The 17283-nt window shown below is 34.6% G+C and overlaps 1 protein-coding gene across 3 annotated transcripts; it reads left to right on the top strand.

Moving 5' to 3' along the window:
• The first annotated feature begins 1331 nt into the window (after positions 1-1331).
• On the top strand, positions 1332-16721 carry LOC129808129 (glucose-6-phosphate 1-dehydrogenase). Of its 3 annotated transcripts, none has more exons than XM_055857879.1 (3): positions 1332-1683; positions 9530-10851; positions 16150-16721. In XM_055857879.1, exons 1-3 carry the CDS (start codon positions 1665-1667, stop codon positions 16399-16401), a joined length of 1593 nt encoding a protein of 530 aa, XP_055713854.1. In that variant the 5' UTR covers positions 1332-1664; the 3' UTR covers positions 16402-16721. The 3 variants fall into 3 exon arrangements, with proteins under 3 accessions (XP_055713854.1, XP_055713856.1, XP_055713857.1); XM_055857881.1 differs by lacking the exon at positions 1332-1683 and adding an exon at positions 6482-6501; XM_055857882.1 differs by lacking the exon at positions 1332-1683 and adding an exon at positions 6582-6828.
• The last annotated feature ends 562 nt before the right edge of the window (positions 16722-17283 follow it).

Here is a 17283-nt window from a genome sequence, read left to right as displayed (position 1 = left end):
TGACCCAATATTTGGGATTTCTGCCCATTCGCGATTTTGGCACTCGGCATTTTGGTTTTCGGTATTTTGTCCGGGACCTCTTTTTGCATATGACCTAAAATAATCGGTTCTTTTTATATTTTGAATTTTTAAAGGTCAAATTTTAACCTTTTCGGATAATATATTTCTCAACCAATTTTACCAAATTTAGACTTCTTGGTAAGATCTTGAAATTTCCACCTTGGCTACATTGGTTCCATAATAATGAATCGGTAATATTCGTAATACTTGTAAACCTTTTTTGAATTATTTCTTTTGTATTAGGCCGCAAGTTTGTTACCGGACTATATACAAAACAATAAGAGATATCGACTTTTAATCTTCGGTTTCCGCCCCATATCTCGAATTTCGACGAGGTCTTGTTCTTTTGCTCTCCTCCCCCTTAAATTCTTTTCAGACTAGTAAATTATTGAAGCATTACTCGTTTTGTTTTCATTCAGCGTTATAATTGGTTTATAATTAAATATTAAAGTGGGAGTGTTAATAGCGTAAAAAGTGTGAAATTTATCTTGCAAAATCGTATGAAGAAAAACAAGGTTAACCTTTTCCAGACAGTAACATTACCAGTAAAGCAATTTCGTGATTTTATTGATCAAAAATATCTTTAGCTTATAAATTAATCAGGATCTTGCAAGAAATATTCTAAAAGGATCGGATTTTTATCAATTGTAAATAAAGTCATTGTTTCTCATACTCCTTTAATGAATCTGACCAAATGGTAGTATATTTTAATAGCTAGTCCTGAATCACACATTTCCTGAAAAAATTAAGTCAGATTTATTAAAGGAATATGGGAAAAAATATGAATTTTTCGAAGGCATGGTGCGTGCGAAGCCAGAAAATCTTCTACATCTCATAGCTAACCATAGCATATTTTAATAGCCAGTATTAAGTCATACATTTCTTAAAAAAAATAGGTCAGATTCATTAAAAGAATCCTGAAAACTTTCCCTTACTCATTATCCTTTGGATACCCAAAGTCCCAAAAATATAAAAGAGTTAAAAGATGAGACTTTAAAAATGTTAAAATCATATTTGCCGGTCAGTATAACGATTATAACAATCTTGAAAATATCCTGAACACCTCTGTGCATAGAATTCCTTTAAAAGTGTTCCCAATTCCGTGCTCTATCCTGCGTTTCGTCCTTTGAATGTGTTCTTGATTGTATCAAAGCTCTGCGCTGCGTGCGCTTTTATCGACTTATTGACGAAAAGTGCCCGAAAAGTAACTCCCCTCCCAATAAAAGCTCCAAAGCAGCTCTCAGCTGATTCCCATGCCCCCTCCTTGATCTAATCCAAACGCCTCTCAAACACACAAAACTCGTGCTGTCATATGGCTTGGAAAAGTCTCAAAAATCCCACAGCATTAGCATTTAATTTCTGGTCAGTGAATATCGACCCTCCGTGTGTGTTGTGTCTCCCTCCTCGGAGTGCCACTGAAAATTGCGCATAATTGCCACATGGAAAGTCCCTGTTTTAATAGTTAATACTCAACAAAACTTTAGCTCGCATAGTGCTCTCCCTCGGTATTTCCAACAAAAAAAAAACCAGTGTGGATTTTTCTTTTCTGCGTGTATTGAGCCACCGTTTACTTGGACATCAATTGCAAGGCAACATTGAGCGAGATGACCTCGAATTTTGTAGGTAAGACCACCTCTTTCACTCCCATACAAACTTGAGGAGCTGTACAATGTGACTACATCATCATATAGCGACTTTCAATCGTCATTGAGCCGATAAAAGCGCGCAATCACGGCTCTCGTTGATACACTTAACTGCAGAGTGGGTGGCTGTGCGTGTGGACCAGGGCGACTTCTTATCAGTTCGGGTCCCCACAACGCTCAATTAATCGGTTTGTGGAATCATCACATAATCGTAACGTGATTTCCTTCAAAAATTTCGCTCTGATATGGGGCTTTCACGTAAAGAATAAATCAATTCGCTGCATTAGCATTATCTTGAGGTCAAATCGAGGCTCAAACATTCTTTCTGAAAGTCCACGCTAATCGATTTAGAGCTATGACCGCAACTTTTTTTTTTTAAACCAATAGATCATTTACAATAGAGAAAGGCATTGTGAGACCATAATCGACACGCAAGCATCTAATCACGGACCGTCGGACGGTGGAAAAATCATTTTATTGATTCGTAATAATTGGTGATTAATATTAAAGTAGTTTGATATCGTTTCAAGAGATCGTAACGCTTTTGAAGTAATTAAATAAATTATCTTGATTGACCAAGTACGTGTTTTGAATGAAAAGTTAAGAATTCAAAAATTACAATTTTTTTGTACTACAAAACTAAAAGAAATAAGGGTCTAGGGTAAAGTGATATAATTTGGAATTAGTGTTACAAGTTGGACAATTCGGCGCTACAAGTTTGACATGGCTTTTTTCTTGCTAAATACAGTACAAAATTTGTTTTTAAGCACAAGGAACCGAATTATAAAACTAAGGAATTAAAAATATACAAATAAAAATGAAGTACTAAATTTATCAAGACAAAAAGTCCTGTCCAAATTGTACCATTGATTGTCCAATTTGTACCACTTTACCCTACTGGGTTTTTGAACTAAGAATAGTCAAAAAAAAAAAAAATTAGAACATTTTGAAATAGAGTCACTGAATTGAGATTGAAGTTAACAGTCAGTCACATTTACGAGGTCCTTAAACTGAGTTATCAATACTAATACTAAATGAAATGGGAAGAATAAAACTATTTTAAAACGGAGTGGTCCAGGTTTTGCGAATTGCTCGAACTCGTGACTTAGATGCTATATACCTCAAAAGTACTTTACCACTGAGAGAAATCTGAAAAAGTTAAAATAACATTCCGGAAATATTAATTTTCCCCTGCGGTATTGATCCAAAATCGGTGTAAATATTACCATTTTTAGATGTATTAGGTGTTAAATACACCCTTTTTCATGTAAATTTTACCCTTAATAAGGTGTAAAATTAACATTAAAGAATGTTGATATATTTTTACACCTAAAAAGTGTTGAAGTTCTGAGGAAAAAATGTTAATCGCACCCTCTTTTTTTCTCAGTGACATTATTCATCCTTTATCGGTTCACAAACGATTTGAACCGATTCATAAATCATTCAAAAAATTGCCCAAAATACCTTAGGAGTAATATAATTGAATTTCGGATAAAAATTAATTATGAACCGGTTCATAATCAATGGGAACCGATTCAGTTTTATCGGAAATTCCAAGACCTTTCCAACAAGCCTAAACATTATACCATTTGTTTGGGAAATACGCTCTCTAGAGCCTTTTAAACCTTTAACTTTAAAAAACGGTAATTAGGAATGATTTAACAGGATTTTTGTGTAAGAACGAAATATCCAAAACATATACAAAGATTAAAAAAAAACAACGGGTTTTCGAGCAATCTCAGAGAAGTAGTGGGGGGATGAGGGTCATGTTAGTGACTCTAGGGTCTTAGTGGGGGGTCCTTCGAAGGTCCCAAGTCTCTATTTCGAGTCGTTTAAGCTTGAGGCGTGGTAGAGACCTGACTGACCTACAGGCGGGCGAAGAGCGTGACGTAATTTCTCCGAAATCGTTTGAAAAGAATTAAAATGAGTTTAGATACGCTAAAACTTCTGAGACACCCTTAACTCTTTCCGGACCACAACATATCCAGCGAACGAATTTCAGTAAAACTCACTTTATTGTAACTTTTAGTGGTCAAATATGATACTTTTGTAGAGAAAGAATCTTCTCCGTCTCTGGGAAATTGGAAAGCTCATGGGTACTCTCGTCCCCAAAAGAACGAAAAGGAGACATACTTCAATTTTCCAAAAGCCAATAATATCAATTTTGTGAATTATTTTTGCGTGTCAAATGACTCCTTTACAATGTTGATCACTAAAACAAGGAGAATTATTGACCAGTATCTTGTGGGATGTCCAGAAAATGGTCAAAAACACACCAAATTCCTGCTTGCCAACAGATTCCTCAAAATATATTTCACACAATACAATTTAAAACACATTTCTCTCAATACGATGTTATTGTAGACACATTAAGCTTTCTCACAAGCCAAAAAACACTTCATCGACAATCAGAATTCATTAAAATCAGGAAAAACAGGAAAAACTTCCCCGAAAGCAATCTCCCGCGATGCCAAATGTCAAAATTATCGGCCATATTGGCAAAAATGTCGCTCCCGCTTGGAATTTTCTTACAAGGTTGGTGTCAAAAAGCAAATGGCGGACAATGGCGGGATAACCTTAGATTTGACCTCTAGATTTTTGGGGACGAGAGTACCCATAAAGTTTGAACAAGTTTTTTGAAAATTTCAGAAAAAAATTGTTATTCGAATTTATGTAATCTGTAATTGTTAGTTACCATACTTATTGGCCCTGAGAGGTTTTCCCTTATTCTGGTCTAGAAATATCAAAAAAGTCACAATATCTGCAAGGAAGCAGAAAATCGAAAATTCACGATTTTTGATCAAAAATATCTTAGCTCAGGAGTTAATTGGGATCCTGAAAAAAATATCCTAGATTTGGACATCCTTATAGTTTGTAATAATCCAGAAGAATCGGTTTTTTATCGATTCTAGATAGTCTAAAAAAATTGTTGTTTCCATGGGTACCCAGAGTCCCAAAGGAGACGAAAGAGTTAACCCAGTTCCTGGCAAATCTCAAAATCTTACTCTGAAAAAAAAAAGTTTTGTCAAATTAACAAGACAAGTTTGTCAAAATGATGTTCTTCCATACAGAATATGGAAAAGTTTTGTCAAAAGGATGTTATTTATCAATTTGACAAAACTTTTTCTCGCATTTTATATGGAAGAGCACCCTTTTGACAAACTTTTAACAAAATCCAGTTGGACGCCGATTTGACAAAATTTTTCCATATTCTGTATGGAAGAACATTTTTTTGACAAACTTGTCTTGTTAATTTGACAAAACTTTTTTTTTCAGAGTAGGATTATGAGATTTGCAGGAACTGGATTGGACCTCTAGCCTAAAAACCGCTTTAAACATGCTGCAGAATGGAGGCTTAGCCCAGTTCCAGAAAATCTCAAAATTCTAAATAAAAAGCAATTTTACCGATTCTAAAATGAATCATTTACCCTTAATACTCAATTCTTAGCCATTATTTCTTCAAAAATCTGTCTTTTTGTTGAAAAGCGGGTTATCTGCTCTGTTTTATTTTATTCGCAAAATATAAGATCAATAAAACTTTTGACAACATTACCAAAGATCAATTGAAACGGTAAAGGACAAATCAATATTATTAAAATTTACATTATTTAAAAATTACAAAATTGATTTTAATGAAATTGGGTAAATGTCCTAATTCAAAATCATTTTCAGACGCTTTAACTTTGACAGAAGATTCAACACTTTAAGTTCAATTTTTTCTGAAGAGAATTACATAAATTTCCTCCTTGACTCTTCTAGAATGTTACTGTTTAGTGAAAATTCTTTAGATATAATTTAAAAACTTCTTAAATACAAGAAAACACACAAGTGCAAAATGCTTCTATTTGAAACAAATTAATTCAAATGGAGACAAGGGAAATTTTCTAATTGGAGACAAACAGTGTAAGTGAAACCGCGATGAAAGGCTTAAAAAACCTTGTTGAGTTGCCCTTAGGTGCAGGATTTGTTCTTATTCCTGGTCTTTTCTCCTTTCCCATCTAACAATAAGAAAATCTCTCTAAAAAAAATCATATTTCCGGGGTTTCCTATTCAAGCATTTGCAGACACTTCAGAAAAACCCTTTTTGTTCACAAAATAGGTAATTATTTCATTTGAAAACTTCACGTACCGTTAACACTAAAAATTAGCACTTAATTTAACTAAAATTAGACAGAAATATGACATAAATGTTAAACAAAACGAATAAACAACAGTCAATTTATTGTGTTTTTCATTGGAAAACATGGTCGATCGTTGAAAAATTCAATGGTGAAAAGGCACACTTTTAATTTTTCTGAGAAATTAACAAATTAAAATTTGTGAATATGAATGGATTTTCGCTTTATTTGGAGCAAAATTAACTAAATAATGAAACTATGGTGTAAAAAATATATAAATATAATAATTTAGTACTGTATTTATCATGAAAACAGTGACGTTTCCATTTGGAGTAGCAGAAAATTTCCATTTGGAGCAGGTTTTGAATTAGCTTAATTTACCCTAATTTGAATGAAAATTGGTGTTGCGAAGGTCTGATAAAAGAATTTTTTCGATCCAGAATCCCCAAGTCTGCCCCTGTGTATCTCATCTCGTGCACTTTCGATCTCAACGCATTGTACAGCCCGGTCTTCGGAGAGTGAGACAGTCTGCTGATCACGCTTTCCCGACCATCAGCTTTGGTCTGGTGGGGCGCGATCGTATTGCGAATCTGCCGATGCGACAGCATGTGAGTCACAAGATCAAGAGCGCGATAATTTCTGCGCGGTGTCGCGTTGATAATCCCCTGGTTGGGCTTCAGGTAGGTGCGAGTGGGACAGATTGAGTGTGGCCGGCTGGCAGCCGAAGCCATTGATCGCAGAGTGGGCTTGTAGACTGGGGAATCTGGGCGGAGAAGGGGTTCGGTCACGGTGGAAAGTCAAGTACTTGTGATGAGTTTTGCAATTCTATTTTTCGCCACCATCGTGCGGGTCGCGTATAATTTGCGTCAATTGACTTGGGAATTGTGGGCGAATGGTTAAAACTGGAAAAATTCCAGACGCTCCGTTTGATCTACAAGTGCCAGTATTTCCGTTGTGTGTGATTTACCCCGGGAAGAGAATCAGCGAAAAGGGTTAAGTTTGATCAGGTAAAAACGTGCTTACACTGAAAGGGAATAAACAAATTCTCGAGTTTTGACCAAAATGTTCTATTTAAACTTAATCTAATTGTGGTGATAAGTTATCTATACAGTGCCTCAATATTAATTACCTTTGGGCTATTACATAGATCTGCTACTCAAGTGAATATTTTTTAAAGAAAAACCGAAGATTGGTGTGGACTGTTAAAGCAATTATGTGAGATTCTTATGCCTCAAGCTCAGCTATTGCATTCGGTACGAGAAATGAAAGTCATTGCAAACCACGGAATAGGGGAGGAGCTCGTACTTGATTCCATAGATCACGAAAATGACGACAATTTAAATTTAAATGTTCCAATCGGACGGTAGACTATTCGTCGTACAACCCCTTCTAAACAAAGAACAGTAAAAGATATCGACATAGGTTTTTAGCAAGAAATCATGCTCTTTCTTTTTCTTTAAATTTTGTGATATTTTATCCCTGTGACATGGATCAGGCTCAGGAAGACATCTACATAGAAAAAATATTTTGTAAAATTGTTCGTAAATGTTTGTGAATTCTTATGGGGGAGTTACAAAATTCTCGTGAATCGTATAACCCATAAACAAGTTCGTAAAATTTGTACTTTTTTCACAAACATTGTTCGTAACATGATCATTTGACGAGCATTTTTTGTACTTTTACAAACACTTGTTCGTAAATGTTCGTAAACACACAAAAACTGTTTGTAAAATTTTGTCATTTGTTCGTAAAAGTTTGCCAGACAAACAAAAATTTACGAACAAATGACAAAATCTTACCAACATTTTTTGTGTGTTTACGAACATTTACGAACAAGAGTTTGTAAAAGTACAAAAAATGCTCGTCAAATGATCATGTTACGAACAATGTTTGTGAAAAAGTACAAACTTTTACGAACATGTTTGCGGGTTATACGATTCACGAGCATTTCGTAATACCCCCATAGAAATTTACAAACATTTACGAACATTTTTACGAAATATTTTTTTTTGTGTAGGCTTTACGGTGAAATTTTGAGAATCGTTTTCAAAATAAACCAAAAAACATTGTTTTTGAGGAAAAAAAGGTGATGAGGGGGTCAAAATAAAAACGTTTCTAATCAAAATTGAATTATGTGGGGGCACAGAAAACCAGAAGTCGATATCTTTTACCATTAGGCCTCTAGTCCGATAACAAGTTCTTGAACAAAAGAATAAGTAGGGGAGACTGGGGCAAAAAGTCACAAAACGGATATTTTATTTTTTTACAAGCTACTCGAGTGGTTCAAAAATTTCTAATTAGCGCAGTTTTATAGGAAATTTACCGCTCTACAACTTTGTGAAAGTAATTTTCCTCTATTTTGTAAAGAAATACGTTTATCGAGCCAATTTCTAAAAGGTAATTTTGTGACTGTTCTCAAAAATGCTGGGGCAAACATTATCAGACATTGGGTATTATCATATTTTGATTAGCTGCATCCGTAAATTAGCGGGCTTCCGTAAATTTGAAAAAATACCTAGAGGACATTTTCATAGAAAATTTATTCATCTACACCTTTGTAAAACACCGTTTTCTCTGCGAGAAAATGAGAAAACGAGAAAAAACACAAAAAAGACTGCAAATCGTTTGACCAATGCAAACAAGAAGCGGCGAGACATGATAATGACGTTTCTTTTCGCCGTGAGACATCAGAAATTGCTTCGCTTTTTTGTTACTTTTTGCTCTATATCTTTTGTTATTTTTTACCCCAAGTGGCCATTTTTAATAAAAGGATTTCTGGAGAAAAGAACTTTTGTGAAATTCTAAAATAGATAGCGGATTCGTATTCAAAAAATCTAAATTATTTAGCAAATATTCACCAGTGCATCAATTTTGGAAAATAAGTAGGTAATAATTTTTATCTTCTGAAAGGAAAATACTTCAAAACTAGGACTAAAAATTTCGATATTTTTTATTTTCTAAATTCCTTGTTCGAATTCTAAGAAACTTACGACATTGAAGAAGGTCTATGGAGGCTATCTATAGGAAAAATTTGATCCGCTATCTTTTTTACCTTGGAAGATATTGAATTTTGACTTTTTCGATTTGTGACTTTTTGCCCCAGTCTCCCCTAATATTCGAAATCCATAAAACAATTTATAAAAACTTTACCGATTCAACCATGTTGGGAATTTCAAGGCCTTTCATAAAAATCCAAATTTGATCAAATCAGTTGAGAAATAGCCCTTCCAGATAGAAAAATTTATGTCTAAAATTTTCGGTTATAGGCATCTAAGGAGGGAACATCCGACTTGAATATTTCTAAGACATATCCGAAAATTAAAAAAGAAACGTGGTTTTGGAGGGACAAAAGGTGGTGTGAACAATAATGGCTTAATATAAGATAATGTTTTTTTTTTTGAGGGGTCATTGAAATCCAGGAGATAATATCTCTTACCGCTTGACCTCTAGCCTGATACAGGTTGAAAAAAGCGAAATTTATTGCTCTCTTTGTCTGTCTCTCTCTTTGAGTTTGAGCAATAAAACCTCCAAGAAATGATGTTGTTTTATTGCAAGGGTCCTCTTAAAGACTCCAGAACAAAAAATCTTTAACTTTATTATGTCATAAAATTTCTTCCATTTCGATTTGGTTTGCAATAAAAATCTCATGTATCACAAGTTAAAGAGGCTTATCACTGCTTGCAATTTACCTTGGATTGGGCCTTTCAGGTGACACCAGGAGACGAAGTGCAGGTGAAGAACAGGCTTTGCAGATCATACGAAAGTCACTGCAAACCAATCGGATGGAGCACAACGAGGGCACCCTCTTTGACGGCGGACGCAGGCATATTTTTGTGGTGTTTGGGAGTTCAGGGGATCTTGCACGCAAGAAAATCTACCCCACACTGTGGTGGCTGTATCGTGATGGCCTCCTGCCGGAGCGAACGCATTTCTTCGGCTACTCTCGCAGCAAATTGACCGTGGCAGAGCTCAAGGCCAAATGTGCTCCGTACATGAAATGCCGGGCAGATGAAGAAGCCCTCCTAGAGAAGTTCTGGAGTTTAAATGACTATGTAGCTGGAGGCTATGACTGTGCTGAAGATTTTCAGCGTCTCAATCAAGCCATGCTGCGCATTGAGGAGGGAAAATCCTCCAATCGTCTTTACTACCTCGCTCTGCCTCCCAGTGTCTTCAACACTGTCACAGTGCACGTGAAAAAGGCCTGCTTTGATCGTCATGGAGACGGCTGGGACAGAGTTATCATTGAGAAGCCCTTTGGGCGTGATGCTGCCACTTCTGAACAACTGAGCAACCACCTAGCTCAACTGTTCAGAGAAGATCAAATCTATCGTATTGATCATTACCTGGGCAAGGAAATGGTGCAGAATCTCATGACAATCCGCTTCGGGAATCGCATTTTCAGCCCAACCTGGAACAATGGCAATGTAGCTTCAGTCCTGATAACCTTCAAGGAACCCTTTGGAACCCAGGGACGTGGAGGATATTTCGATGAATTTGGCATCATCCGGGACGTGATGCAGAACCATCTGCTGCAGATTCTTTCTCTCGTGGCCATGGAGAAGCCCGTTTCCTGCCATCCAGATGACATTCGCGATGAAAAAGTCAAAGTCCTCAAATCCATTCCACCCTTGACCATTGATGACGTTGTCCTGGGCCAGTATGTTGGCAATCCCGAGGCTGCGCCCGAAGATGATGCCAGCAAGGGCTACCTCGATGATCCAACAGTGCCAGCTGGCTCAAAAACCCCCACATATGCCCTTGCCGTGCTCAGAATCAACAACGAACGCTGGGACGGTGTCCCTTTCATTCTGCGCTGCGGCAAGGCACTCAATGAGCGCAAAGCCGAAGTCAGAATTCAGTACCACGATGTGCCTGGAGATATTTTCGACGGGAAACCAAAACGCAATGAACTAGTGATTCGCGTTCAACCCGGAGAAGCCCTCTATGTCAAAATGATGACCAAATCCCCAGGAATAACATTTGATCTGGAAGAAACTGAGCTGGATCTCACCTATACACATCGCTACAAGGTAAGACTGACTCTTCTTGATATTGAAAATGTAGGCCTTCCGGACAGCTTTTTTTTGCAAATAACATTTCACTGCCAAAAACCGTTTTTAAGTGTTATGATTACCAAAAAAAGATGGTATAGTAAAGCGAATAAGGCATTATTATAATTTTATGTAGGAAGTGCTAAAAGTCATTTACAACGGGATTTTATGAGAAGTTGAAAAGTTGGAAATAATTTAAAAAAAAACAAGGGGCATGTAATTACAAAAATGGATAGACTGTAGTATTCCATGCTGTTTTTTTTGCTATTTTGCAATTTTTTTTTATGGTAGGGTAAATGTCCTAATTCAAAACCATTTCTAGACGCTTTACCTTTGACGGAAGATTCAACACATTAAGTTCATATTTTTTCTGAAGAGAATTACATAAATTTGCTCCTTGACTCTTCTAGAATGTTACTGTTTAGTGAAAATTCTTTAGATATAATTTGAAAACTTCTTAAATACAAGAAAAATACGCGAGCGTAAAATGCTTCTATTGGAAACAAAATTAATCCAAATGGAGACAAGGGAAAGTTTCTAATTGGAGACAAAGAGTGTAAGTGAAACCGCGACGAAAGGCTTCCAAAACCTTGTTGAGGTGCTCCTGAGTGCAGGATTTGTTCTTATACCTGGGTTTTTCTACTTTCCCATCTAAAACAATAAGAAAATCTCTCCAAAAAAGTCATATTTCCGGGGTTTCCTATTGAAGCATTTGCAGACACTTCAAAAAAAAATCCCTTTCTGTTCACGAAATGGGTAATTATTTCATTTGAAAACTTCACGTACCGTTAACAATGAAGATTAGCACTTAATTTAACTAAAATTAGCCAGAAATACGACATAAATGTTAAACAAAACGAATAAACAACAGTTACCTTATTGTGTTTTTCATTGTAAAACATGGTCGATCTATTAAAAATTCAATGGTGAAAAGGTACACTTTTATTTTTTCTGAGAAATTAACAAATTAAAATTTGTGAAAATGAATGGATTTTCGCTTCATTTGGAGCAAAATTAACTAAATAATGAAACTATGGTGTAGAAAATATACAAATATAATAATTTAGTACTGTATTTAGCATGAAAACAATGATGTTTCCATTTGTAGTAGCGAAAAATTTCCATTTGGAGCAGGTTTTGAATTACCTTAATTTACCCTAATTCGAGTGTCAGTGATTACTTAAAAAAACATTTTTAAAAAAAAAAAAAATTTCAACAATTTTGATTTTCTTTTTGCTTAAACTTTCATAGTGTTTTATAAAGGTTTCTATGTGTTTAGTTAAATTCTCAATTTTTATATGAACCTCATGAGGTGTGTAAGTTCTATAACTTTAGTTTTATACGATGGTTATTCAAAGGCCTTTAAGATTTTCCTTAAGATGAAGTAAATGGATCAGTACAATAAAAGCTATGGACCTCTGTGTATCAAAAAATAGGAAAATCGTATTGCCTAAATTACAGGTATTACAAAACCTATTTACATCGAGTTTAGAACCAATTTCAAGTAATATTAAGTTATACACCAGTTTAAAGTAATTTTACAACAATCTTGGCAAATAAAGAAGTTTTCTGGTTAAACTGACTTAAAAGTAATCGAAGGGTACACATTACAGAAAAATGAATTATTAGGTCGAGAATAAATGTTAAACTGCATTCAAGAAACACGGAGAGGTTTCTAGAAATGAAAAATTTCTGTGTCATGAGAACACGAGTCAACTCAAGAAATACGAAAATATTTCTAGAAATGTATTCAAGAAATAGTGATATAATTACAGAAAATTTGGAATCGTTTCCAAAAACAAGGAGATTTACCTAAAAACATTGTGATAATTAGTTGTTTAATTTATAGCAGAGGTGTGCAAGAACCGTTTGAAAACGAACAAACGTTAAATGAAACTTGTACGTCAATGGTCAACACGCTATCTGAACAAACTTATTCTGAAGTTTATTCGGTTTTAAACGGTTCTTGCACACTCCTGGTTTATAGTTCTTGATAATTGAATTAATTTCTTTTTAATGCGAAAAAGCATCTATTTTTTCCAAATAGTCCTTTTTTCGGAAGAGGTTTTCTTCTTTCGCTATTATATCTGGACTGGACTATTCCTAATGTAATTGTAATAATTACATTGTAACAAATAACATACAGTCTGTGATGGGACATTTCCATCGTTTAGTCCTGGAGACTGGAATCAACGCTAAGACGGCGATGAATTAAATTGAATTGACATAGAAAAACGATTCAAAAAATAAAGAACCATTTATAAAAATGAGAGATAACGCGAGGACGATTTCAGAAACGCGAAAACCCATTTAAGAAACATGTAAACGATTTTAGAAACTCAAAAATGCAAATAAAAAACTAATGACGCTGGAACACCTTTTCAATTGAGTGAAATTCAATCGACTGAAATTTTACCTCTTACTCTTTCAAACTGAAAGCTGTTCCTTTCTGTCAAATGAAAATTGAAAATGAAATTGAAATTCCAATTTTCATTTGACAGAAAGAGAAAAATATATCTTATTTCAGTTTGAAAGAGTAAGAAGTAAAATTTCAATCGATTGAATTTCACTCAATTAATAAGGTGTGCCAGCACTATAAGAAACATTTTCAGAAAACACGTTAATGATATTACAAATTCAAAGTCGTATCCAAAAAATGAATTTCAGTTTTAAAAAAAAAGAACAGGGAAACACTTTCGAAAACAGAAACATAAATCCAAAAAAGACGGTAGCGCTTCTAGTAACAGGAACAATTTATTAACAAAAAAAAAACTTGGAAAAATTTCTAGAAACGAAGAAAACATAGGAATTATGTAAAAACATCATGTTTCTAGCAACAAGAATCATGTCATTTTTTCCTTATGAGCAATTTCTTAAGAAAAATAGTGATATTAATAGACATTGATTATGGTTTAATCCCGTTTCCAAAGATTTCATATATCTACACTGAGAGAAATCCGAAAAAGTTAAATTAACATTCCAGAAATGTTAATTTTACCCTGCAGTATTGATCCGAAATCGGTGTAAATAGTACCCTTTTTAGGTGTATTAGTGGTTAAAGTTATCCTTTTTTTCATGTTAATTTTACCCTTAAAAAGGTGTAAAATTAACATTAAAAAATGTTGATATATTTTTACACCTAAAAAGTGTTAATGTTATGAGGAAAAAATGTTAATCGCACCCTCTTTTTTTTCTCAGTGTAAATAAAAATAAATTGCAGTAACTTAACGTAAAGAAATTGTCCTTAAAATACAATCCTAGGCCGAAATTATTAAAAGTTAAGCTTTGTGGTTTTTTTTTTTAAATCTAAAACGACCTAGATTAGAGATTAAGCCCAGTTCCCGAAAGTCTGAAAATCCTAAATAGCGACTAATTTTATGTGCTCTTCAGAGTCTGATATATTGATGAGTTCATATATTCTGTCAGTAGAAGAGGTCGAAAGTTTGGAGTGGTATATCTCAGCTCCTGATGAACATAATTGGATGGGTGAACTATTGTTGGAAAGCTTGGCTCATTAGCTTTTAGAATCTGGTATATGTAGTCTGCTATGAGTAAACCATGGTCATCCAGAACCATTTATGTCGAAGAAGATACTTTTTGCAACGTCTTTTTTGACCATCCACTGCTGCGACCAGGAGTAACCCACAATTCTCGCACTTGGACTGTTCGTTAGAGGAACTCAAAGGGTATAATTCGTAGAAGAAATTTTTTTTTGGACATCTTACATTTTTTTTTATTCATCGACTTTTGCAAGAATTTTAACATTTTACACGCATAGAAAAAAATGACAGAAATCCTTCTATCTCATTTTCTGGACAAACTAATGAAGATATCGACTTGGAATGTTCTAAGTACTCCCCCATAAGTTGATCCAAGGAGTCCAAATATCACATCAATTTCGTCCCCACGTCTATCCTTCCCCTCCAGAAACCACTCTTTTAGGATTTCTGTAATTTTTTCCTTGCGTTTAACACTTCAAAATTCTTGCAAAAGTCGATGAATAAAAAAAAGTAAGATGTCCAAGAAAAAAGTTTCTTTGACAAATTATACCTTTAGAGTTCCTCTAACAAATAGTCCTTGTGCGAGAATTGTGGGTTACTCCTGGTCCCAGCAGTGGATGGTCAAAAAAGACGTTGCAAAAAGTGTCTTCTTCGACATGAATGGTTCTGGATGACCATGGTTTACTCATAGCAGATTAAGTATACCAGATTCTAAAAGCTAATGAACCAAGCTTTCCAACAATAGTTCACTCATCCAATTATGTTCATCAGGAGCTGAGATATACCACTCCAAACTTTCGACCTCTTCTACTGACAGAATATATGAACTCATCTATTTTCCTTTAATAATCCAATCATAAGTCAAGATTTTCCAAAAAATCTTGAAAAGAAATTAGAGAAGTTGAACCGTATGACTAAGCCTTCTGCTGTAGACAGACTTAAGGCTTGAGCCGAAGGATGGCTTAAGCCGTCTCTAGGCTTAAGTCGTAAATCCGTCCAGTACATTAGGTCTGAAGCCCGTATAACATGAGTTTCACGCTGTGTGTCTTAAACTCAATAATTTCCAATAATCGAGATCACTGCAAACGTACGACCTAGCATTTTTTTATCATGGACAATTGATCCCACTATGGCATATAAAATATCAATGAAATTTACTTCCATTTCATAAATTCCAGATTTTCGGGAACTAACCTAAATCTCGAGTCCCTCTAGTCTGAAGACCGCTTAATGACCATTTTACGTTAAAAGGGTTGTGACTAATGGGATCAGTAGCAGAATTCTGTAACAGTATGACAATGTCATATGAGAAATTTAATTTTTTATGTGGTAAATTCAAAAGAACTAATTAAAAATCTGATTCATATCAGTTACTGAAGACTTAACAGAACTGCTTACAATAGTAATAAAATGTTCACTGGGCTTTAATGTTCTCCTACTCCAAAATTTACCAGGAAAATTTGTCATATGTTACAAAATTCCCCTACAGATTAGAAATTCTGAAGTAAGATTTGGGATTTTTTACATATGAACTGACAAAATAAATTATTAAAATTTATAAAAAATCTAGAAATTGTCCTAGCAACGATTGCACAAATCTCGCGGATCACAAAGAGTTTTATTGGCTATCAAAGACTAATTTTTCGCTTTCAAAGCTTTTTGAAGCTTATTCTATTAATATTCAATGGTAGAAGTTCGTTTAAAACCACAGAAATTTATCTTAACCGTTTTGCATTGAAAAATATCCAAATACTAAAGGAAACCTTACCTCTTGCAGGAAGTCACCCTTCCAGACGCCTACGAAAGACTCATCCTGGACGTTTTCTGTGGCTCTCAGATGCATTTTGTCCGTTCTGACGAACTTCGCGAAGCATGGCGAATCTTCACTCCATTGTTGCACAAAATTGAAGCTGACCAGTGCGATCCCATTCCATACATTTACGGCTCTCGAGGACCCAAAGAGGCTGATCTAAAGTGCAAAGAGAGCAACTTCAAGTACTACGGCTCCTACAAATGGCACAAACTCTAAAAGGAGATCCTAACAAAATTTTCTCACAAAATAATTCGGGTAGCGGCGGGAAACTATTTATGAGCAAACGCAAAACGAATTTTTATGGTGTCAGGAAATACTTACAAGATATTTAGAAGTTTCTTTTTTTACACAAAATGTTGTTTTTTTTTTTAACGGAATCTTTGAGATGAACCTCTGTTTTGTACATTCCGTATGAGGACATTTTTTTTTCTACAACGTGTTTATTGTGTTAAGACAATGATTACAGAGAAAAAAAAAAGATGAAACAAAACTGATATTATGACAAGCAATAAAGATCATTCCCTGAATCTTGATAATTTTCTCTTTATTTTCCTTGTTGGAGATATGTGTTTATAATAGTCACTTAATTTTGGGCGTATTTTTGTTTAGAGGGGCTGTCATCAGAAGAATTTTTGTACATTTACTTTCAAAAACTTGTGCAGTGAGGTAGGTTGAGTAAGTTTGTGTTAACTTACTATATTATTGTCTTGAGTCAATTTTAGTCAAAAATAATTTTAAGTTATGTCCATTTTAGGAATAATAGCCAATTGAAGTTGATTTTTTTGTATTTGCAATGATTAAAGGCAATAATTTAGAGACAGGCTCTTTCTACGAAATTGAATTATAGGGCAAGTGTGCCAAATTTCGGCATAGTTGCATGCAAGCGCTAAAGTCTCAAGTTTGAAATGTAATATTCTTAATATAAATTGAATTTATTTGTTATCTTTTTATAAGGAGTGTTCATTGGAACCTTGTAGATAGTCTATCGTTTTTATTTTCTCTAAAATCATTTTTAATACTTTTTAAAATGAATAAAAATGTAGACATAGCATTGATGGCCTATTTCGGCCACTTTCATTCTCATAGTTCCTTGCCTTT

This window comes from Phlebotomus papatasi, chromosome 3 (genome assembly GCF_024763615.1).
Source record: "Phlebotomus papatasi isolate M1 chromosome 3, Ppap_2.1, whole genome shotgun sequence".
Classification (NCBI taxonomy): Eukaryota; Metazoa; Arthropoda; class Insecta; order Diptera; family Psychodidae; genus Phlebotomus; species Phlebotomus papatasi.
Note: the sequence above shows the minus strand (reverse complement) of the source record. Positions and strands in the feature narration are given on the sequence as shown.